This window comes from Anoplopoma fimbria, chromosome 9 (assembly GCF_027596085.1).
Source record: "Anoplopoma fimbria isolate UVic2021 breed Golden Eagle Sablefish chromosome 9, Afim_UVic_2022, whole genome shotgun sequence".
NCBI classification, from domain to species: Eukaryota; Metazoa; Chordata; class Actinopteri; order Perciformes; family Anoplopomatidae; genus Anoplopoma; species Anoplopoma fimbria.
Window position 1 is genome coordinate 9,584,657 of NC_072457.1, and position 24,478 is coordinate 9,609,134.

At 39.8% G+C, this 24,478-nt stretch overlaps 1 protein-coding gene across 2 annotated transcripts; it reads left to right on the forward strand.

The window, feature by feature from the left end:
- Nucleotides 1-1,391: 1,391 nt before the first annotated feature.
- On the forward strand, nucleotides 1,392-23,890 carry ugt8 (UDP glycosyltransferase 8). 2 transcript variants are annotated; one of them, XM_054605148.1, is made up of 6 exons: nucleotides 1,392-1,798; nucleotides 14,534-15,363; nucleotides 17,961-18,103; nucleotides 21,756-21,832; nucleotides 22,555-22,774; nucleotides 23,044-23,890. In XM_054605148.1, exons 2-6 carry the CDS (start codon nucleotides 14,536-14,538, stop codon nucleotides 23,423-23,425), a joined length of 1,650 nt encoding a protein of 549 aa, XP_054461123.1. In that variant the 5' UTR covers nucleotides 1,392-1,798; nucleotides 14,534-14,535; the 3' UTR covers nucleotides 23,426-23,890. The 2 variants fall into 2 exon arrangements, with proteins under 2 accessions (XP_054461123.1, XP_054461124.1); XM_054605149.1 differs by lacking the exon at nucleotides 1,392-1,798 and adding an exon at nucleotides 9,762-9,837.
- The last annotated feature ends 588 nt before the right edge of the window (nucleotides 23,891-24,478 follow it).

Genomic DNA, 24,478 nt, shown 5'->3' on the forward strand with positions numbered 1-24,478 from the left:
ATAGCTGCCTTTCTGAACAGGTATGTGATACCTACATGAATGTACTTTTGTACTATCTAAAAGCGTTCAGCAACATTTTTCCACTTCAGCGTGCATTCACATATCAGGCCATCCGTTTTCCCACGATCAGAAATGCATCTAGAGTCCCAAGTTTCAAGTCAGGGGACCTAACAGGATGTCTTTGATTTGTAACTTGGAGAGCCAGAGTCACATGAAACATGTTAAAGGCAGCGCATATACAAAGACTCTTTGTATTTATGTTCAGGGAATTTACATAAATACAATTAAGAAAAGCCTGGGATGAGTGCTCAGGAGAATATTATCATGTAGTCTCTGCATATTATGAATCAACTGATGGCAACATACTGCTGATTTTTTTGGTTCTGGTGTTTGTTCTCCCCCCTGTGGGGATTATCACACATTACACCAAACAGAAAAGCACTGTGACTATGAAGTACACTTTAACTAGTACACAATTACTGATAATACTTTCTCATGCCATGTCTATGGGCCAGGTATGATGCACCATAAGCACACTGTCTGCACTCATTTTGCAAGTACCTACACATGGTTATCTATATTAGACATCCAAAATGAAAAGCCTATGTGTGTTGCTAACAACTGAGAGTGACATACCATTCTCAATAATCAATCACCTGCACCCAGAATGCACCTGTGAACAGACCTGTAACTAATTAGATCACTCAGAAATCTGAGCTTGAACACTAGAAAAAGGATTCAGGTTTGCTCTTCAGTGTGCACAACAATGGAGGCCGATGGAGAAAAAGTCAGAGAAGTGTAACTGCAATATGTTGTATTTTGTTTACAGTGCAATACAGTTACTCTGTATTGAATATAAACACATTGCATTTGTGTCCATATTTAGAGCATGCTATAAATGACTCTAGATACATGTTTTATATAAGCACATCAGTTTGCAGTTGACATTTTTGAAGAGCTAATTATTTGGTGTTTTTAAAGTAGTGTTTAAGTACTGATGCAAATGTTTTTATGTGTAGAGTAGTAATTGCAAACAATTCAACTGAAACAGGACTTGTGAAATCCCAATGTTAACTGGGGCTCCAAATCAAATTAATATACAGTACTAGTCAAAAGTTTGGACACACCTTCTCATTCAACTACTTTGAAGAATCTAAAATATAAAACATATTCTGGTTTGTTGAGCATTTGTTTGTTTACCACATAATTCCATATGTGTTCCTTCATAGTTTGGATGTCTTCAATATTAATCTACAATGTAGAAAAAAATAAAAATAAAGAAAAACCATTGAATGAGAAGGTGTGTCCAAACTTTTGACTGGTACTGTATACCAAATACAAACACTAGATTTTAATCAGATTTTGATTTGAATGTAGGGGCTGCACGGTGGTGTAGTGGTTAGCACTGTCGCCTCACAGCAAGAGGGGCCCGGGTTCAATTCCCGGGCTGGACAACCTTCTGTGTGGAGTTTGCATGTTCTCCCTGTGTCAGCGTGGGTTCTCTCCGGGTTCTCCGGCTTCCTCCCACAGTCCAAAGACATGCAGGTTAGGTTAATTGATGACTCTAAATTGCCCGTAGGTGTGAATGTGAGTGTGAGTGGTTGTCTGTCTATATATGTCAGCCCTGTGATAGGCTGGCGACCTGTCCAGGGTGTACCCTGCCTTCACCCATTGACAGCTGGGATCGGCTCCAGCACCCCCGCGACCCTTAACTGGATAAGCGGTAACGGAAGATGGATGGATGGATGATTTGAATGTATCCCTCCTACTTCCCCTCTCCAGGCCGGTCAGAGTGAAGGTAAGGTAAGCTGCAGTGCAGTTTCTGCAGAAGAGCAGTCTCTCTGGCCACAATCATTTTTACTTTCAAAATATACACTCTACATGAATGTTAATGCCACAAACGTATACAAATTATAATTTGCCCCCATATGGCACATTTAATTACACTATAATCTGATTAAACAGTCCTATAATTAATAGATTATGAGGTTTTATAATCTCAGTTAGTGTTCACAATGTGTCAAGTGTTGGTGTTTTTTTGAGCAGTTAGTAGAGTGCATTATGTCGAGAGGTGTTTCTTAAGTTTTGTCAGCCAGTATTTACACACATAACACCACTAATTACAGCCTCAAACATTTCCAGACAGGGTGTTGGCAAAAATGGCCATGCAATTGATAAGGGCTGGATTTATCACAGGGCTGTTGTTATGGATTGCATTACAGCTGCACCTAATTAACTGCTAACTCAAGTGTACATTGATTGCTTCTGGATGGCTCTTACAACACTGACTGCGTTTAACACACATTAGACATTCCAAACCCATCCCATTCATTAGTTTTTCTCATCTGCATGAACACATTTGTCCATTAAGAAGTTACATTTTCAAAATAGGTCACACACACACAAGTCCAAAGCAAATATTTCCATCAAACAACAACTTGTGGTCAAATTAATATATTATTTCAATCAATTTCATGTTTTAAAAGGGAGGACCCTAAATGCAGAACACCAGGCAGGCATGTTGAAGGAAGAAAAGGCAATCTTTTATAACCAAAAGCTCACTCCAAAAGACAAAAAACAGGCGGAATAAAAACAAAGATCAAAACAAAAACTAAACTGAGAAAAGGTAGAAATACTGACAAGGGACACAAGCAACCAAAGCATAAAGCCTGATAAAGGAAAGAGGGAAAGCACACAGAGTTACAAAAGGGACTAATGAACTAATGAAACACAGGTGAGATAAAAAAAACAGGAGGGAAAAAAAAGACAAAGGCAGGAAGTAAAACAAGACATGACACGTGAGAAATGAGAATCAAAATAAAACAGGACCCGCACTACAAATATACCCTAAAGGACAATGACAGCTCTTGTACTGCATTCTCTCTCCACCAAAAAAAAACAATGGAGAATTTCACCCAAACTCAGAACACAGAGGCGGTGTCTTTCTTGATAAGATGAGGACTGAATACTGATGGAAGAGTTGTGCCAAGGAGTTTCACACAGGTGCATTAGTTATTTGTAATTATGCCACTAATTGCAATCAGCTGTGAATAGATGTTTCCCTTCTGTTTAACACAGTTAATCCAACAGAGTTTTGGGTCTCTCTATACGGGATATGTGTTAACTGTTTTGATAAAAGGTTGTGAACAATGTGTGTAAACACAAAGAGTTACCTCATTTGCAAGACACGACTTCTGCTGCTCTAAGAAGATGATGATGAAGATAAAGTTGAGTTTCATTAGGCTTGTTCTAGCAATCGAGAAAAACTGTGAATTCATGTAATCTCTTGGCACAACTGCAGGGGAATTGTTTCAGATAGCTATAACAATTGGCTTTCATGCTGTCTTTTACTAACACAGAAAAGCCTTTTCTGGTTTCGGCTGACTTCCCCAAGTCCTCTGAGGCATGTACCTTCACGGACTGAAAGGTCACTTTACTAGATTTTCCTCTGTTTTCCATAGGGAGTAAACATATTCACAAATGTCACAATTGTTTCAAGAGCTGTTACAGATGTAGGGTGTTTCTCAGGGCTGCTGCATTCTTTAAACCAAGCACTGTTTGCTATCTCAGATTGTGTTCAGGTCATCTTAATTGGTGAATTACAGGTCAAATGTTTCAAAAACGTAAAAAAATTTACTTTATTTTTCCTTATTGATATGCCAGCTGCACTTAAGCAGCTTCATTAGCTTTGGATAGTGTGTTATTCAGCTGTTTATACTTCACACCTGAGGAGACAACTCAAAAAAAAAAAAAAAAAAAAAAAAAAAAAAGAATCAACATATTACTGTTTACTTGAATACTTATTTTCACAAATTGTACAAAAAAGTAATTTATCAATAACTTTCTAACTATTAAATTATACAAAATGTTGTGTAACTATACATTTCAGTCATTCTTTAACAAGTTCAATTCACATGATTCACCTTTAACATTAAGTGAAGACTTTTGATGAGACGGGGGCAGCTGTGGTGTAGTGGAGAGCAAGGTAGTTCTCCAATCAGAGGGTCGGTGGTTCGATACCCGGCTTTGGCAGTCGATGTGTCCTTGGGCAAGACACTTAACCCCAAGTTGCTCCCGAAGGCTTGCCATCGGTGTGGACTGGATGTTGCATGAATGTTAGTTAGAGTCTGATGGTGGCACCTTGCATGGTAGCCTGTCATCAGTGTGTGAATGGGTGAATGATATGTAATATACTACTGATTGTAAGTCGCTTTGGATAAAAGCGTCTGCTAAATGACTGTAATGTAATGTAATGTAATGAGAGTCCAGACAACTGATTGTTTGACATTATACACACTGCACCTCCAACCCGATCCTGCATGTCTACACACCACATCCAAGGGATCGGACACATCTTCATTAAGGATTAAGTCCAGCCCTTTAAAAAATAGAAAACATCTCTGGATTACTTTAACACCCTCATTACTCCTGACACTCCATTGAGAAAGCTGCAAACTCAGCTTGTTAAACCTGTTCACATTCACCCATGTGAATGGTCAGCTGTGCATGCTAGAACACACGTACAACGTTGTCTGGCCCGACAGACCTCCAGATTGTTCTTTCAGCAGCCACACATAAGACATTATTCACATTCTGCCCATACCACATGCTTGACTGTCATTACACAGTCGTGACTACTGAGACTTCTGGCAACCCAACTGAGAAACGACCTTCCTAGTCTACACAGAACAGCAAAATCACTCTTTGCCTTCTGCCAGAGAAAACTCATCTTCCGTATCTCATCACAAAATACGCCCTCTGACTGAATGTTACTTTTGCTACATCTCTCTATAAAATATCCTCAATAAAAACCCTTCCTGTATTTCTTTTCAAGGCCCTCACTCAGTTCACATACTGTACAGTCAGTGGTCAGTTTATACATCCTGCTAAAATGAATGCAGTCTAATACAACAGCCTAATATCATGGGTAGAGATAAAAGAAAGAAACACAACTCAGTTTAATGCAACACAATTCAACCTGCACTGCAAAATGCTGATTCCAAAATGATCATAGAGTTCAATAACTGCTCTCTTAAACAGCCCAATCAACATTATAACCTTACGAAGGTAGGCTTTATTGCAGAACTGTTGTACTAGAGAGCAGTAGTTTTACCTGGTTGTATCTAAACTGGCAACTGAGTAAACCAGGGTAATGCTGAAGATAGTGGACATTAAATTAATGTTTTAAAACATTAATTTTTTACCTGTTCTTAATAAATATTTGTATTTTTAAGTCAAATATGTATATAATTAAGAAGAAATAAAATTAGTAAAAAAAAACGTCTGTCTGGATGAAGTCTAAATTCGATCACGGAGCTCCAGCTCGCTATTTCGAATAAAGTGAGTGACATGATCTATGTTTTTTTTTTTTTTTTTGTATGTATGTCATTTATATATGTGTTTTAATTCATCCATTTTTCTACTTCTTTGTTCGTGTCGAGTCCCTGTGGCCCGTGGCTGAACTCTACAGAGGACACCATGACACTGTCAGCCATCAGGGCAAAACAGATGCCCTGATACAGAACTTTTGCTCCGTTCACATTTTATAGAATCATATGATTCAGTAAATGGTGATCAGAAATGAGGTATTCACATAATGTACAATATGTCTGGCATACCTTTTAATTAAACCATATTGTGTGGTTAACTCTAGTGTGGCACAAAGTGATCTACATTATGCTTGTTGTCTGTGTTGGCCTGTTGTCTGTGAAGTCACTTGGCTGCATGAACCCAAATGACAGAATGAATGGCGGCCCTATAAACATTTTTAAACCTCCAATAATTTAAATTTAAATCTTCTGTATTGTATCATATCTACTCTAGACCTGAGTGCAATCTGACAGCACCTGTCTTTCTACTGATAACAGACGGTTTGACTGCCCAGCTGGATTCTGATTAGCATCATCACAATTATGATCAAGTTCATTTTTTTATCTACCTGATTACTATATAACCAAAACATCACCATTTTTTTTTGTTTATCAAATTCTTTACCTTTCCTTTATAACTGCTGCTGGAGCTTGAAATTGACCTCAAGGGGACACCCTCTGTCCTTAAACCCTCTTTCATTAGACATCTCCTCCTAGTACCCTGATCACACTTCACACATTAGCAGTGCTGCAGAGAAAAGGTGAAGTGAAGGATTCATTTTTTGTAAATGTTGCCTTGAATCACAAGGACAACAATATATGTTTGTTAGCTGTGATTTAGGTCACCACCTCCAAAAATCTGGCAAATATATCTAACTTAATGTTCTAGTAACAGCTGACTTGTGGTTACTTAACTTGTAATACTATTGTTTGTCCACCAGGGAGCAGAACAGAACTCTTATAGAATCAGTCTCAAACTGAGTTCTCAAAATTCAAAACAATGATTCAAAGAAATTTGGCTATTTGGAAATGTGGTTATTCTTCAAGTACTGCTCATTTATATTATTGTAGTTGTGTTGCTCTCAGTGCGTAATATTCCCAGTTTAATGTAGTTTTATTCCTGATGGACAAACACAAACAATTTTTTTATTCAGTAGGTTTATGATGAATTAGCATTTCCAACCAAATTAAGACATCAGAACATTTGCCTTGTGTGTTAGTTTTATTGCCTGGCTCTGCACAATCCAAACTCCCTCTGCTTTCTTATCTTTGCCCACTTTTTCTATCTGTCTCTTTTTTTGCAGTCCACCGGGACATTCTCCCCTCAAGCTCATTCGGCAGCATATGACTTCTACCAAAATATGCAAGTCTTAGCACCCTGTCTCTTTCTTTGTCTCTCTCTCACACTCTCTCTCTCTCACTCTCACACACACACACACACACACACACACACACACACACACACACACACACACACACACACACACACACACACACACACACACACACACAGACCACCCCAACTCTCCACGGGAGAGTACTGTCATGCTCCGTAGATTGGGTGTCCCAGGGTGATTAACTATTGATAGGGAGCTCAGGTAACACACCTGATATCTGGGGACAGGGAGAAAGGAAGGGAGGGGGAAGGTGGCAGGGAGTAAGAGAATATAAGAAGTAGGGAGGGGGAGGGGGAGAAAAGAGAGAGTGAAACAGAGAGAAATAGTGTAATTTGGCAAAGTGGTAAAGAGACACATGGTGAGAGGGAGTAAAGGGTGAAGCCAGTTAACAGACAAATGGCAAGCGGGTTGAATCTACAATACAAGCCCTTTTTGGAATGGAGGGCTGGGCAGACGCTCAGGCCCAGTAGCCAATAGCAGAGAGGCATATTGTGATGACTCAGGGCGTTTACGAGGAAAGAAGATGCCTAGAGCCATGAATGTATCAAAAGAGATGAACAGTGTATATTTGTGTGTGTATGGGTAACTGACAAGCAAACAAATGGAACGCTGTCAAGACAACAAACACCCTCGTCTTAAAAACACCGTTCTACTCTCCAACCCATCATCCCCAAAGTTAATACAAATGTGCACTCCGTTAAGGTTATTTGTTTGCACGTGTGTGTTTACCATGTAAACAGACCTACCTTTGTGTGACAGTTAAGTCCCTTAGTCAGCAGAAATACAATGAACTCACCACTTGAATCCGTCTCCGCCTCTTTCTGCCTGAAAAGCATTCCTCTCTTGACTGTTTGCCGGTGGGGAGTTAAATCCAAACCCCTTTCCCAACGCTCACCTGCAGGTGAACTAATAGCACAACAGCTTTTCTCTACTGTACTTCATAGCTGGGCAGGGTGTGTATGTGTGTATTGTGCTCAAGAAAATAAATGAGTTGGCAGATGAATCAAGACTAGGCTATCCATAACACAATTTTCACAATCATCAGATGGTATTGTTTGAACCATTAATGGCATTTCTTTCGAGCTACATAATACAATACAAACACAAACACACACACACATACTTGTAGAGACAGGGGACTGGTGCAGATGGTGTAATAATGTGGCTCAGCACAACAGTTTGCTGTGGATAGCTAATTATCTTGCTGATTATAAAGATATATTGCAAAGGATTTTCGCCAATATGGTTTAAGTAGAACAGAGTGCCGAATTCCAGCACCATCAGGAACTTTATCTTCCAGCCCTCCGTCATCAATCTTTTAGAAGCGCACACACACACACACACACACACACACACACACACACACACACACACACACACACACACACACACACACACACACACACACACACACACACACACACACACACACACGGATAGATAAATAGTGTTAGGCTAGTAAAACCTTAATATTTGACATGCCTTAAGGACATGGAATCATCTCTGCAAAATATGATCTGTTTCTTGTCATCTTTCATTGCCATCAACCTTACCTAACACAGAAACAATAAATTATTCTTTACAGTTTCTATTGAATGCATATTCAATATATATGCATATGCATTTATAGAGAGGGTTTATATAATAGGCGTTCCACTTTCCAATAAGACACATTTTCTAAAGATATTATAATTAGTTACTAGAGGCTTTGTTCGTGGTTGATAAATCATTTACTTGTGCTTTATATATTCAAAAGAATAACTTCCGGGTTGCCAGGTTGTGAAATATTCCTTTTAAGTGGTTGGACCATTTGACCACTTACTAGCAGAATCTATTTATTAACACTGTACAACTGCAGACTTGAAAACCCTATATTAGTTACTTTTTAATAATATTTAAAGCTACATACTAAATGTTTTATTAGAATGTAAAAAAAAAAAAAAAAACACACCCTAAACTCAATGGATTACTCACATCATTTCATTTTTCACGGATTTATAATTTATTATCAAATGGATTATTAAAGGATTATTCACAACCTGGCAACTCTACCAAAAAGTTATCCTTATGTGTATCTTAAAACTGATCTGTAAAGCATTAGTACATGATTAAATAACCAAGAATACAAGGATTGATTACAACGTATTACACTTGAAACAATTAATCAAGCAGTCCATTAGTGATTAGTGATTAATCAACAAAAATGGAAGATTATTCTCTGCTTCCTGCCTCTCAAATGTGAAAGGTTTGTTACTTTTCTCTGTTTTTATATCATATCAAACTGAATATCTTGGAGTTTTGTTGCTCCAAACCAAAGAAGCAATTTAAAGACGCAGGGGGTGAATTATAATGGGCATTCTCTACAGAGATTTGCAAACTCCAAAATAGATCAATTAATCTAAAAAACAAAAACAAATCGAGAGGTCAACCAATAATGAAAACTAAAGCTTAGCTGTACAATTTACAAACCGTTTATAAAAAAGTGCCTTATAAGAAGGCAGTAGGATATCAATATACCCCAATGCAACTGCAATACAATTCAGTAATAATAATGAAAATTTTCAGATAAGCAAGTTTAATTTGTAAAAAAAAAAAAACATGATCAATCATTCATTTAATGCACCTGTGTTTAATCCAACAAATGGCCAGATGTTGGCCTCCTTTATCAATCCAAAATAACCTATGGCCTAAAGCCTACATCATCCCAATTGTTGACTGTATCGACACAGATTTAGTCACCTGCATCCACTCCACCCTTATTGTGCTTTGCTTAACAACCACAGCTCCCCCCCCCCCCGGCCTCGGCTCCATCTCCATCTCGGAACACCTCTAGTCCCCGCCTTTCACCGCCCCTATGAGAGGCACTGGGAGTTGTAATGTTGTTCCCACTGCCCTGTCTTCGATACTTGGGTATCCATTTTACTTTGCTGCCACTCTTTCTTTTTTTTTTTTTTTTTTTTTTTTTTTTTGAGGCTGTTTTACCTGCCCTACACTTTCAATTGAAATTAGAACACCTGCAGATTTCACCGCGCTCTCCCACATCTCTCCCGAGCAACGTTCAAAACCTCAAGGTGAGTCCAACACCGGCAAATAGAAACAGGTGTAGCGTTAACTCAGCCTGGTTAAATCGACGGAACTCCACTTTTTTTTTTTCTCCTTTCTTTCTATTTTTCTCTTCCACGCTTAAAGTTCCTAAGAGATATTTCATACTTTGTTGAAGAAGTTGACAGATGTAAACTTTACGGCGTTTTGTTATGCTGTTTTTTTTTTTTTTTTTTTTTTTTAAAAACTGAAAGCTCCGGTGCGACGCTCCAAACCCCCTGAGATATAGGTGTAACCAGGGGGCTGTGGTGCGTTCAAGTCCTTTGCGAATGATCCCTAACCGAAATGTCACCGTGGGCGAGTAACGTCACTTAATTGTCATGATATATTTGTCAATTCATTAGGGGTTTACATCATCAGTAGCATCGCAGTGGTAGTCTGTGGCTAGACTCTTAGTTCATTTTGATATTTCTGCATAGCATAAATATATATATATATAAATATAAATATATATATATACACACTAATGTCGCTCTGTGGATTATCATGTTTTAGATTGCTGTATTAGACCCCGGTGATCTTTACACCTATGACACATGCGCTGAGATATTCCAGTTGCTTATTAAACTCTAGAAAAGCAAACGCAGTCAAGAAACATTGGCAACATGCTATGCGTGGTCTTTTACGAGTCATTATAGGAGTTTTATTTGTGTGGTAACATTTTGTACACTTTATGATTCAGTTGTTCAGAGGTTACAGCTCACTGTTAAATCCCTCATGAGCAGTAGGCTACCCTTTATGAGCTCACAACAATAGATGCACGACACTTAAAAGCCTATTTGGCCTGAATGCAGTGCTTATCTTTTGCCACCTACACCTACCTTGTGGTGGTCGATCACCTGATGTTTAAACAGACATAAAGACACTGCCAAATATACCAACACCGGCATGACTTGGATGTGTATTAATTGTTTCATTTGCATTCTCTGTTCTTAGTGCCGTTGCTTGAACACTCAAACTGTGTGTGTGTGTGTGTGTGTCATGAGGTGTGCCTTTACTCAGAGCTAAACCTTAGTATAAGGGGTAAAAGGATAAACTCCTCTAGACTGAGATAGGCTGCAACACTTACGTATAAAGGTTGTCACCCCTTATGTCATACTAAAATGCCATTCAAGGAGTTACCACTGTGGGCGGAGTATATTGTTTAAGGACATTTCGCAACCAGTCATCAGTGCTTTTTTTATTTGCAGTACATTATGTTAATGATACACTGTTGATGGTTACATTAAACCTTGCTGCCCTGTCTCGGCACCCATGCTTAATGTCTAATAGCTTTAATAGATGTTGAGTGTCGGTAAAACAGAGCCTGTCCGACCTGTTTTTCTGTGTTGATAGTTCTTGTATGGTGGATGAAGTGTGCAATTATAAAAGTTAGAGGAAAGAGTACAGAGAATGAGCAACAGTGGCATGTAAAGAAAAGAATGAGAGAGATGAGGAAGGAGATGGGTGAGGGAATGGCGTTGAATAAGACATTGAATGTCTGTCTGGTGAGTTACATTTAAAACAGTATTTGAATGACTTAAGTGTATTTGGGTAGTTGGATTCCTAATGCTGGTAGCCCATGTTGCCATATTTCCATAGTCCATATGTGTGAGGAGTAACTTTCTCAGAGGATATTTACAAGTATGCTTTATCTATATCCCATGTACTTAAAGATATAAGGGCATGCAGAAAGACCATGTTGTCATTATAAACAGCTCCTCTTGGCATGGGAGAGTCAAATGTTTTTCTTCCCACTTTAACTCTGTTGTCACCAAAATTCAAGATCTAAAGGCTTTTGACCTTATCTTAACTTATCTACAAAGGGCTCTGGGCTCCACCTTTCATGTTAGACTCAAAATTACAGAGCTGTTCTTTTACTGATATTACAATTTTATCCCTAACCCTTCCATAGACTTTGAGCTAATGTGCCTTTTCACACATTCATGCACTTGGATATGTTTGTTGTAGACTTTGAAATAAAGCCACTGGGGCCAATTTATGATTTGGCTTCCTAGATTTCATTATCAGAGTCTGACTTGTGGTCTGATCAATATTGGATGCTACATTTAATGATTTCATTACACTTTACAGCTTTTGGTAGTTTACAAATCTGTTTTCAAATCTGACCTCCTTAAGTGAACCGTATGTCTAAATGTATTTGGTCAGTGTTTTTCATTTTTTATAGTCAAAGCCTTACTAACCTAGTCTTGCTAACCTTGGCCTTCAAGGGGCCTCACTTGGATTATTTCGCAACAAACAAACCTAAGATCAGTTAATCACGCTCCATTTGAAAGATATAAAGCAAAAACAAACCGCTTGGACCGACTTGTGCTTGACTTAATATCAGTTCTTGGAGGACACATCTCCCCTCTCAACAGGGTGCATTGAGCTAATGAACCCCCACTGGGAAGTGCAGCGAGGCGGCTCTTCCCGCTGTGCTAAATCAAGAAAATGTAAGTCCATATTATGGTATTAGATAGTCATAATCATTTATAATTACCTTCTTGTGTCACTCTTAGTAGGTGGAATTAGCTTCTTGCGCAAGCTGTAATTGGTGTGGTTTTAAATAATACACAACTGAAAGCTGCAATACAAGCAACTCATTTGAGATGTGGTCAGAGTTTCCAAATGTTTTTCAATTTTTTGTATTGAGGCCTAATTGGTAGTTTGTTTTGCACAGTAAACTCATCTGTGAGGTAGTTTAAACCGTCGCTATAAAGCAGGCCAGTATGGTAAAAAATACACTGACATATATCACAATATGGCACATGTGATATATGTAAGAAGAAGAAGGGAAAACAATTGTGAAAATATAGTGGATGCAGAGTATTTGGTAAAACTTTTAAGGAAAGTATGAATATATTTTAGAGGTGACTTCTGCTTGTGCACCATATTTATTCGCTTAAATTAATAGACTCACTAGTAAATTTCTTACAAACTTTAAACTATGTTTCTCTTCTGTTTTAACTTTTGTGCCGTATTCATCTCCACTTGGTCTTCATCTGATGGTTTCGTGTCCTTCAGTTCATTTCCTTAACCCCCCTCTGTGTGCAGGGTAACCAAACTCCATTGTTAATTGTAATTTAAGTAATGACGCATCACAGTCCGCGGTAGACAGTGGCTGGTTTCTATAGTTACCGTCAACAGTCTGGGCTGAAAAGTGTTTGTAACAATATCCTCAGGACAATGCTAAAGAGAATGGCGGCCACCTTTAGTCCTCTTCCTACCAGGCCCCAGCTGTTTGCAGAGGTAAACTTTCATATGGTGGACAAACAGGTGGCTGATGCACATCTAATCCTGTTAAGACGCTATCAGGAGATGATCAGCAGAAACACTATGGGCTGTGCCATTTGATATAGATTCTGACATAATGTAAAGAGATATTCTCAGTCATCTGACAATAAAGGGAGATGTGAGAGATATCTTTGTGGCTGAGTCCAGAAAGGCATGGTGCTTCAGCCTATCACAGAACACGTTGAACAAAAGACAGGGTGCACCCTGGACATGTTACCAGCCTGACACATACAGTCGAGAATCACTTTCACACGTTCACAGTTTACCAGTTCCTATTCCCCTAATCTTCTGTCTTGATCTTCTGTGGAAATAAATCCATGCAAACACAAGAACCTACAAACTCCACATAGGGAACACCCTATTCGGATTAAAACCAAGGACCTCTCCCACTTTATTTATTTTCTTACCAAGGTATAGCACATTTTTAAGGCTGATTACATTCAATGCTAACAACATTGTGCAAAATGCTTGCTTCGTCCTCGTCATTCCGCTTCTTTTTTTTCTTTCTTCTTTCGTCCTCGTAATTACGCTTCTTTCTGCCTCATCTGAGGTTATGAACTGATAATCTGGAACAGCATATTTTAATACACGTAGGCTATCTCCAATATCCTAAAAGGAAAGATTTAAGGAGATAGCTGACCATTATGTTAATAGGACTCGGTTATTTCTTTAGTTAATAATTTACACTACTAATTGTACAATAAACAAGTGCCGGTCCAAAGTTACAATCCAACTTTAACTCGTGGAGTTTAATTTATACATTTCCCCCCAATGATTGGCACATTTCTTAAGGTGTAACACCCAGTGGAAGGGGCACATGGCTTAGTCATTGTAGATTAAGAAATCCTGGGTAGTTGACGGCTCTCCGTAAAGAGGTTCTCCAGTGTTTGTGATAAATCCAAGTGAGAGGGAGAGTGTAGGCATATAGGGCATAGGCTATGACATGGTGGTATGATAATGGTCCTTTGTGTTTGCTCTTTGTGAATAGAGTTGCCGGAGGTTTAGAATGACGTTGGTGCTACCCACACTGTGAACAGAGTGAGCAGGGATTGAGGAGTGGAATCGAAATACAAAGAAAGCCAGGCAAAGGTTAATTAGGAAAGGTAAACCATTCAGGGTGAAACCACACAGATACTCAGAAGTGTTATTATCTCAATACTATTGAACTGAACCCAATTTGAGGATGAGGAAAATATCGCGTTAATACCAAGGAATGAAGCTTGATGCACATATTGTAAAATGTTCCCCTATGGTGGTGACTGATAAATAGTGGACCAGAATAAGGTTTAATGTTCTTTCTTTACCTTCTGTCAGTCCTGTTTGGACCCCTTTCTGACCTCTGATTATGTATCAAAGATGTATTGAAGATGGTTTTCTTTATAATTTCAGCCATGCTTCTACCTTCGTCACTACTCCTCCTTGGCCTCCTCATTTGGAGTCCCAGTGCATCATGGGCCGCTAAAGTGATTGTGGTCCCGCCCATCATGTTTGAATCACACCTCTACATCTTCAAGACGCTGGCCACCGCTCTGCAACAGGAGGGCCATGAGACCCACTTTCTTATTTCAGAGGGTCGCGGGGTGCCCCCCTCCCCTAACTACCATCTGCAGCGCTACCCAGGGATCTTTAACAGCACCACGGCTGACAATTTCCTCCAGTCCAAAGTCAGCAACATCTTCTCTGGCCGCCTGACGTTCCTGGAACTGTTTGACATTCTTGACCACTACTCCCAGAACTGTGATGCTGTTGTCGGCAGTGTTGAGGTGATGACCCGCCTCAAGGAGGCCAAGTTTGACCTGCTGCTGGTGGACCCCAATGAGATGTGTGGTTTTGTCATTGCTCACATCCTGGGTGTGAAATATGCCGTGTTCAGCACAGGCCTGTGGTACCCTGCAGAGGCGGGCGCCCCAGCCCCGCTTTCATATGTACCTGAATTCAACTCATTGCTGACAGACCGCATGTCTCTGGTCCAGAGGATCACCAACACAGCTGTTTACCTGGTGCAGCGCTTTGGAGTCCGTTATATTGCATTGCCCAAGTATGACCGGATTATGAAGAAACATGGAGTGAAGCCTCAAGTGGCCATGGCAGACTTGGTGCAGGGCAGCCAGCTGTGGATGCTTTGCACTGACATGGCTCTGGAGTTCCCCAGGCCCACCCTGCCACATGTGGTCTACATAGGAGGCATCCTCACCAAGCCCCCCAACCCACTGCCACAGGTACGTACTGTGAGACTACCAGGCAGCTGATAAGCACATTGAGAGAGTGGGGAAAGTCTCATGAACAAGAGGGCTTATGAAGTGTTTTTGATTTTATATCACATTATAAATGGCAAATCAAGTAAGAAACGTTTAGAAGGATAAAATAATTAGACAGCAATGTCTGTTCTGAGCTAATCCATAATTTGAGTTTATTGGTAGAATGAAGTCCCCGATTTTCTTATTCATGAAGCCTTGGCTGAAGCATGTTTGATGAAGCTCACATACAGAAAACACACATATACTCTTTGGTATTATCTCCCTTCTCCTGTCTTCACAGATTAAGATGAAGTATTTTCTTTTGTATCTATCCTTGCTTGTCCCCATTGTCTTCCCTATCATTGGTTACTGCAATTAACAATCCCGTTACAAAGTGATCCTTTATAGACGATGCTGGGGTGAGAATGGGTTTGGATTGAATGAGCGCGGTGGATTTTGAGCAGAGAAGGAAGGGAGTAATGGAGAGCAGAGGCGGGCGGTGACGGGGGGTTAGTCAAGCGTTCGGCGGCCGAGAGCGCGGACCATCGGTATCCACTGCGGGGGGTTTTGGAATGCCACTCCGGCCAATAGGGAAATAGGGAGCATTGTGCTGTGTTGTGTGGAGGTAGTTATAATGGAAGCGGAGGGAGAACGAGGCCATTGTTCTGGGCAGAGCTCTGGGGACACTGAGACTCTTTTATGGGTCACTGAGGCTGCGTTGTAGGGACAGTAGGGCTGCACTGCTGGGACACAGAGCCCAGTGTGTCCCTGATGTTGCCCCGTGCCAGGGCCAGCCTTTAGCTGCCGCAGCTGGACCGCTAGCCTCCCTCCCTCTACTTGTCCTCCAGTTTTATCACTCCAACATGGCTGCTCCCTGATCACCCACTGTCAGCCCATACATCTTAACTTACAAGAAGCTGGTTTACTTAGTAATGTGGAAAGCTCCTTTGAGGAAAACCTAGAACAGGAACAGGGCCCGAGGAGGAGGAGGAGGAGGAGGAGGAGGAGGAGGATGTTATTTCTTCTGCAGAAAATAGTTGGTAAAACAAAACGGTTTCAGTGAGGTTTGTGGTTTACCAAATGTTGTTGGGGTGATTCTAGAGAGGCACTCTGCTGTTGAGTTTTCTTTGAGCATCGATAAAGAAATTCCTTTCAACATTATAATAAGATGGCATCAGATTCTCAGATAAAGCTGAACTTTACAAATGAAAAATGAAACCGTCTTGTGGCTAGATAGCCCCAAGGGGACAGGAGGAAATTATTTGTTGTGATTTAGTGTCCTTAAAGGACTTCAATGTTAATAAGTCGGAAGCTTAAAATGTATCTGATGAAACCTTTCTCAACTGACTTTTGTATAGTTTTATTGTGTTTTGTAAGATATTGTTAATCAGCAGTGCTGCGAGTTTCCCCACGGACACAATAAAATATATTGTATTGCCGTCCCCATATTAGACTAGTATTTGTATGGCTTTATATTAATTGATTCATCAACGTAATGCACACGCAGTTTTCATTTTGTACAAACGAGTGCCTGGAGAAAAATGGTTATTTATTGCGATTTTTTTATTTATTTATTATTATATAATGAAGAATATAGTTTGACAAAAAATAGTATAGATTTTACTGAGTGCTCTAAGTATTCTACTCTATTGTGGATCTGAGTGTAAGGACAACTTCCTTTTGTTAATGTATCAAAAACAGGAAACTTTGGTGCCTCTCAGACTCTGTGTGATGAAATAAGCCCATATAGATGTAAAATGATTAAGAAATTGACACGGGCCCATAAAGATTAGTTACTTTATGGACTATGGACATTGTTCGTGACTGTTTTAATATAAAATTATGAAATATAATGCAACACTGGGCACCAAATTGCAAAAAGCAAGGTCAGCACATCCTTACTTGCAGTTCTGAGGCATTAACTTAAATATATTAAACAGCTTCATGCATTAGACATTCTCTGTCTTGCTTGATTAACTTCTTCTGTGGACATTTCTTCTGTAAAAAATGTCCAGAATTTGAATTTAAGTAGTCTACAAGGATATCATTTTACTAGCTGCAATATGATAAATAACTAGAGATTGTACTACAGGGTTCAAAGTCTGTGAGTCTCCCAGTTTATCCCCCTGTTGCTTTTAAGTGTGCTATATTCTCATTGCAAAGTCCAGTGAGGTTTACCTCACATGGATCTGTTAACCAATAAATAAATCTGAACATGTGTTAAATAATCTTAACTTGAAAAAAGTGATAAATACAACAAAAACGATATTAAAAGTTTTTTTATTTTTTATTGATGTGATATATTTATTTTCAATGCATTAAAAATAATTTGAGATGGAGCTCAGCTGTTACAATGCAAAGATCATTTTATATCTCAAGTTCTGGTCATTTAAATGCCTACAAAATACCCATGAACAAATTGATTATGAAAGAAGGGACTGGTGAGGTATAAACAGGAAGAAAAAAAACTTACCATAGAAGTGTTTGCATTGTGTAATTATTTACCGTTTTCATGGGCAAAGAAACTCTACAAATCGTATTCTTTCAGCTCTCATTGTCTTTCTATTGTATCCCCACAGGATTTTGAGGCGTGGGTGAATGACACAGCGGAGCATGGCTTTGTAGTAGTGTCATTCGGAGCCGGGGTCAAGTACCTTTCCCATGACATTGCTCACAAACTGGCAGGAGCCCTCGCCAGGCTGCCCCAGCGCGTCGTCTGGAGGTAAAGTATCTGTTTTGTCACTCATACTGGACAACACTGTCACTGCATCAACATGTGAACACAGATTTTCTAGTGAGCTTCCAGTTACTGACGTTCCTTCTACTCGGCACTCAGGGGGCTCTGAAGTCAGAAATGTAATTTATGGTTTTATATGGACCTCCATAATTAGCTTTACTACTTCTGTTCAATAACACACCGTAAAACACAGGCAACACCTTGTTCCTCTGTGGCAGTCTTTGTCTTAAGACCAAAGTCCATATTCTCACCTCACATTTGCCTCACGGTATTATCTGACGTTGCCAGTAGAACAAACAGCATTGAGTATGAGAACCTGAACTCTAAGAGACTTTGTTCTCTCTTTTGTTCAGTGTCTCACAAACATGCACACAAATCCCTACATGCTCACGCTATGTGGAAGGTGCTGCTGTTAGCCACAGTGGCCTGACAACATGACATTGTTGGTCATTTGCTGCAGACATGGGACAGGCCAAATATGTCTGTGATGGGGGGAAACTGTTGCAGAATCTGTGCGTACACCGTGAATGCAGATGTTTATGTGTTCAGGATAAGTTAATAACAAGACACATAATAATCTAAAATGGTAATGCTTGCCCAGTGTTTGTAGGTAATTTACACGTAATGATCCACATACTATGACCTGAGCAGGGAAACACAAAGTATAAGAGGAAGGAGGATTGGATGAGAGGAGGGCAAGTGGTGTAAAACTCCATCCCTGAACCTGTTAATCCTTAACTCTTATCTTGGTGTATTCAAGAGTTAGTGATTCATTGACCACATTCACATTGTTTTTGTGTAATTTTTATCCCATAGATGGCTAAAGAATAGTTAATTAGACATCAGAACTGACTGGCTTGAGGTTGCATAATATTTATGGAGCAATATAGTTTGTTTATATAGGTCAATCTATTCTGCAATGTCCAACTGGTGCATTACAAATATAGACTGCAGGAACAAAGCATTGATCCTTGTACGTGCATGAGGCTCCAAAACCGGACTTCTTTATAGGTATATGGTGTAGCTGGGTTAATGTTTGACCATGTGCCAGTGTGCAGATGTTGGTGAAGCTCTTCACTTGTCCAAACACATTACACAATTTACAATGATGTCATAACTGACAGCATGGTCAATTACATTATATTCACTATTTCTGGTCCAGATAATTAATACGTGTTTTAAAACGTTTGTAGTTTTATTAGGATTATAGATTTTGGTTCCAGGTTTGCTGTAGCTTTTTTTTTTGTTTGTTTCAATTGTAGCTCTAGTTTTTAGCATTGTCCTAAGTAATGCAGCTATAAGTTCAAAGTGTTTGATTTTACGGCTCAATGTAGACAATTCACTGACATTTGAATGTTGTTCACAATGGTTCTTCATTTTATCTTCCATTTATGGAACAGATAGCTTTTCAAGATACTATCACGTTTCATTACATGTCCTTCTGGCAATGTATCTGAGTCACATATTTGCATGTCACACTATGTGACTTGCAAATGAGAGCAAATGTATGCAAATGAGTGCAGTAGTTTACTAACCCACACATGGCAAGTAACCAACTGCAAAATTGTTGATTATGTTCAGAGTAAACCATGAATTGACATGAATTGATCATCAAAAGTGTGAGGATATCAGATGAGAGTGCTAGGAAATGTTGTCTTTAAAAGTCTGTAAGATGTTAGGATAACTTTTGATAGCCACTTTTCCTTTGAGCACCATTCAAGAAAAAAAAAAAAGAATCATCGCCAAAAGAAATCATGTTAAATTTGAATGAAATACATGGTTTAATATTATCACCATTGGGCTACTGATACTTTCTTTTCATCCATTTAAACTCCCACTCAGTCTCACAATTGCAATTTATCCAGTACTCAGCAGACCGATCATTAACTAAATCTATGAGATTCTGTCGTACCACTCCAATTTTATCATCACTTTGGAACAGCCTTCCCCTCGGTGTGAGAACGGCAGACTCCACTGCACTCCTTACAAGATGGCCTACACTTAACAATGTTATATGAGCTTATTTCTCTTATAAACGTCTTACATAATTATATATGAACTTATTTCTTTTATTTTGCACTTGCGCCTCCATCTGTTTGTGTCTGGTTTCAGTGCTGCATTCGAAGGAAGGAGCAAGATTTCGAGATTTTGTTTTTCAGAAAAAATAAAAATAAATGATTAGAGGCTTAAATGAAGTTTAATGCAAATCATAAACCAGATGTGGAAATTAAGTTTGTCTTGTAAAGATATCAGAGATGACATAGATTTACTCAATTAGGTAGTGAGTCCTAGACAGGACTACTTTAATTATGTGACAACTTGTTTTCTGTGGCAACCTAATGTGGCATGCTGGGAGCAGGGTTCAGACATTCAGTACATAATAATATTTGTGGGGTTGGTACCACATCTAGTAGCTGGAGCTGAGCAGAGTCCTGGGTGTGATCTAAGAGGATCAGATTGTGGTTGCAGTGTCTGCAATAGGGTGGTTTTCCAAAAGCTTGCCAGGGATGTGGGCAATAGTAATAATGTGTGGTAATTTGTCATTTTAGTATATAAAATGACAAAGGTGAATCTCAAGCGCTGACATTGATGCTCCACATGTAGGTTTCTGAACAAGTGTACAGGTGAAGTGAGACAATGATCTGAAATGTGTAGCTTTAAGCAGGAGCCACAATACTTTGTATGTGATATTGAATGGTAATCTGGGTTTTCAGTGGCCCTTCAAAATGGCAAAAGGAAGAGGGCCGATGAGAGGGACAGGGACAAGGCCAAATGAATCGTGTCATTGATAATTGGCCGCATGAATGTAGGCTTTGATTGGCAGGACAGTGAATCGGGGCTTTGTTGAACAGAGAAAGAGAGATGAAAGACTTTGGGTTTGGGATAGAAGGAGACAGAGATGGACGGATGGGGGTCATAGTGCAGCATGCATATGTATTGTGTGCTGCATTTGTTGGAAAATGCTTCCGCACACACAACCACAATGCGGTACACATTCACCAACAAACCTTAAATGTCTGGGTGAACAAGAGATGCCCTTCTGCTTTTTGCTTTTTGTGTTTTGGGAAAAAGGGATCGACATGAATTCTCCTTTGTTCACTTTCTGCATCATGTAAATGTCAGATTCAAATAATTAATTGAGTCTTCTGTACATACATTATCTCTTGTACTCACAATACATACTGTACATCCTCTGCCCTCACTATGCATGTCCCTCATGCCAAGAAGAAGTATCACCAATAAAAGATCAACTTTAAGTACCTATATTTAGTTCCACACAGAATGTATCTAGTAGAAATACAAATACAGTCCACAAAAGAAAACAGTATTGATATTGTTGTATTGGCAATGCATTAGCCTCTGACAGCTCCTATAATGGAAAGCTATAATTGAAACAAAACCAAAATGAATACATTAAAGGAATAGTCCTACATTTTGACAAATAAACTGATTTTCTTTAATAGCAGTAACTTTCTGGACTTTTCTTGCACAGATCTGACAAGTATGAACTGAATATGAAATACTGTGTGAATAGTGACTCAGGGGTTTCCTCTGTGTTCATACACTATGATGACAACAAAATCCACTAAAAGGTGAGCTAAACTATCTCATCATTATTTCCTTTTTCCTTCCTTAGATTCTCTGGAGTTCCACCCAGTAACCTTGGCAACAACACCAAGCTTGTTGATTGGATGCCTCAGAATGACTTATTAGGTGAGTACATTTGGAGGACACCACAGAACTGTAATATGAACTTCACACTCTAGTTCTCAACTGTCAAATTTGCTCACTGAAATGAATGATATGAATTGAAATGTATTCGTCTGGTTCAAGGCACGTCTTAACAAAGCTCATACTTGGCATTTTTAAATGACATGGTCCAACTGATGGTGTGGTGTGGGAGGGTTCCTACCACAATTACTTATTAACCACAGTAGTGGGTGGGATCTGAATGTCTAAGCCACTTTTACCATGTATGTGCATGTCAGGTTTTTGCAATACAACAACATTCATTTGTTGACAGCAGTGGTGTAATAAGCCAACCCTGCAAATACAGACGTTACTCTCTGGTTGCTCAGTAAAAGGGATTTTAGAGAAACAGTTCACCATAAAACATTTCTTTTGAAGTACAGAGAAATCAAAGCACACACACACACACACACACACACACACACACACACACACACACACACACACACACACACACACACACACACACACACACACACACACACACACACACACACACACACACACAGATCTTCGTTTGTCCTCTAACTGTAAATGTCTCACATTCACAAATAGGAAGCAAAAGGGAAATAACGCTTTGTGAGGCAGTTATGGATGAACTGTTTAAACTGTAAATAATAGATTTACTAATGAATAATATAACACTTAACGTGCAAAATAACATCCCTGTCTCTCCTGCCACCCAGGCCATGCCAACACCAGGGCCTTCCTGAGCCACGGTGGCCTGAACAGCATCTACGAGGCCATGTATCACGGGGTGCCGGTGGTAGGTGTGCCCCTGTTTGGAGACCACTATGACACCATGACTCGTGTGGCAGCCAAAGGTATGGGTATCATGCTACACTGGAAGTACATGACCGAGGAAGACCTCTACACAGCCCTGACCAGCGTCATCAAAGACACCAGGTTAGATTTTTCTGTCACACATGAAAGCTTTGTACATTAGTGTAATTGTTCATCGGTGCCATCTGCTGACCATCTATGGAATCAACACCTTGTGACTTCATGTCACATGTGCAATGTTTACCATCTTTATTTCCCTTTCATATGGCTGTGCTCTCATGAGTTTGTGTCCTAGAACATGTTGAAAGATTGCCCGTAAAGACTTGTGTCCTTGTCTCTTTATATCCTTGTTTTTACATCCTTGTTTCCAACCTCTTTCTCTACCTACCAAGGTACCGCAAGCAAGCACTTACTCTCTCCAACATTCACAAAGACCAGCCTGGCCATCCTGTGACCAGGGCTGTCTACTGGATCAGCTACATTCTACGTCACAACGGTGCCAGCCACCTGCGCTCTGCCGTATACGAGGTGTCCCCCTACCAGTACTTCCTGCTGGATGTGGTTTTTACTGTAGGGGCTGCCTTGTTTCTGATCGTCTTCGCCCTACGACGGCTGGTACGATTGCTGAGGGGGAAGGCCGGGGACCAGAGCAGAGGAGGCGGCGTCACCAGGGATGATGGTAACATGGCCAACGGACACTGCCACAGCGAGAGCATGGCCAATGGGAAACACAAACGCAACGGCTCCTCGAAAAACGAGAAGAAGATTAATTAATGTTTTGAATGGCGAAGACGGACGAGGAAGAAGTTGCCCCAAGGACTCAGCTCTAGGTTTGGTTTAGATGTTTAATAAAAGCTTTGAGAGAAAGCTGTTCTTAGGTCTGTGTCGAGAGGCAACTGCTACTCTGAGTGAGCAAGAGGCTGTAGGAGGATACACCATGCATCGTGTGTGGACAGAGCAAGGCATCGGGTGCTCAAAATCTGTGTGTTTGTGTGTGTGTGTGTGTGTGTGTGTGTTTGTGGGTGTATGTGTATGTGTGCACTGAGGCGAAATTTAATGAAAACTCTAACAAAAGCAGCTACTGCAATAGCAAACACCAAATTGAAAAGTCGTGGAGGATGAAACGCCGGAAAGACACATTTGGAAGACATTGTTTTCTTCATGTGCGTCATCTCTCCTGTATGTTCTCTGCTGTCTTCCTGCCCTCCTTACCAGCTGAAGGATGATGAAGAGGGGAAATCCTGCGCACCAACCCCTCATCCTCAGAACAAAACAAGAAAAACAAATGGATACTGTTTAAATAGTTAGGATTTAACGTTTTTAACTGCAAATTCTGCTTCTACAAATGCCTGGTAAACTGTAAATAGAGGACAAATCTATTTATTAATGTACAAATGCATTTTAATGATGGACCGTTTTAACTTTTTAAAAAGTCTATTTTTAATTTATTTTGTGTATCAACGGTGTGATAGCATTATGGTAGATGAACACTCCCTCGTCTAAGCTGACATTTGCAAAAGATTGTGTGCTTCATTTTGGTGAAACAAACAAAACAAAGACTGACAGCTGCAGTCATTACAATTTTACAAAGCAGTTGGAAAATGCAATGACCGCAGCAGTTATCCACAGTATTCATGGTGGTCTTGATTTCAAACTAATACGTGGTGAAAATATTTATGATTTTCTCCCTTTTCACATGGTAGTGCCATCCTGTGACTGCGGGTTGGCTGTGCAGCAGTCCTATTGTCTGTGGACTGACCATTTGTTTGGGGTAGAGAATAACTCACCTGAACTCTGTTTGGCTTATCAGTGTGAAAAGGTTGATCA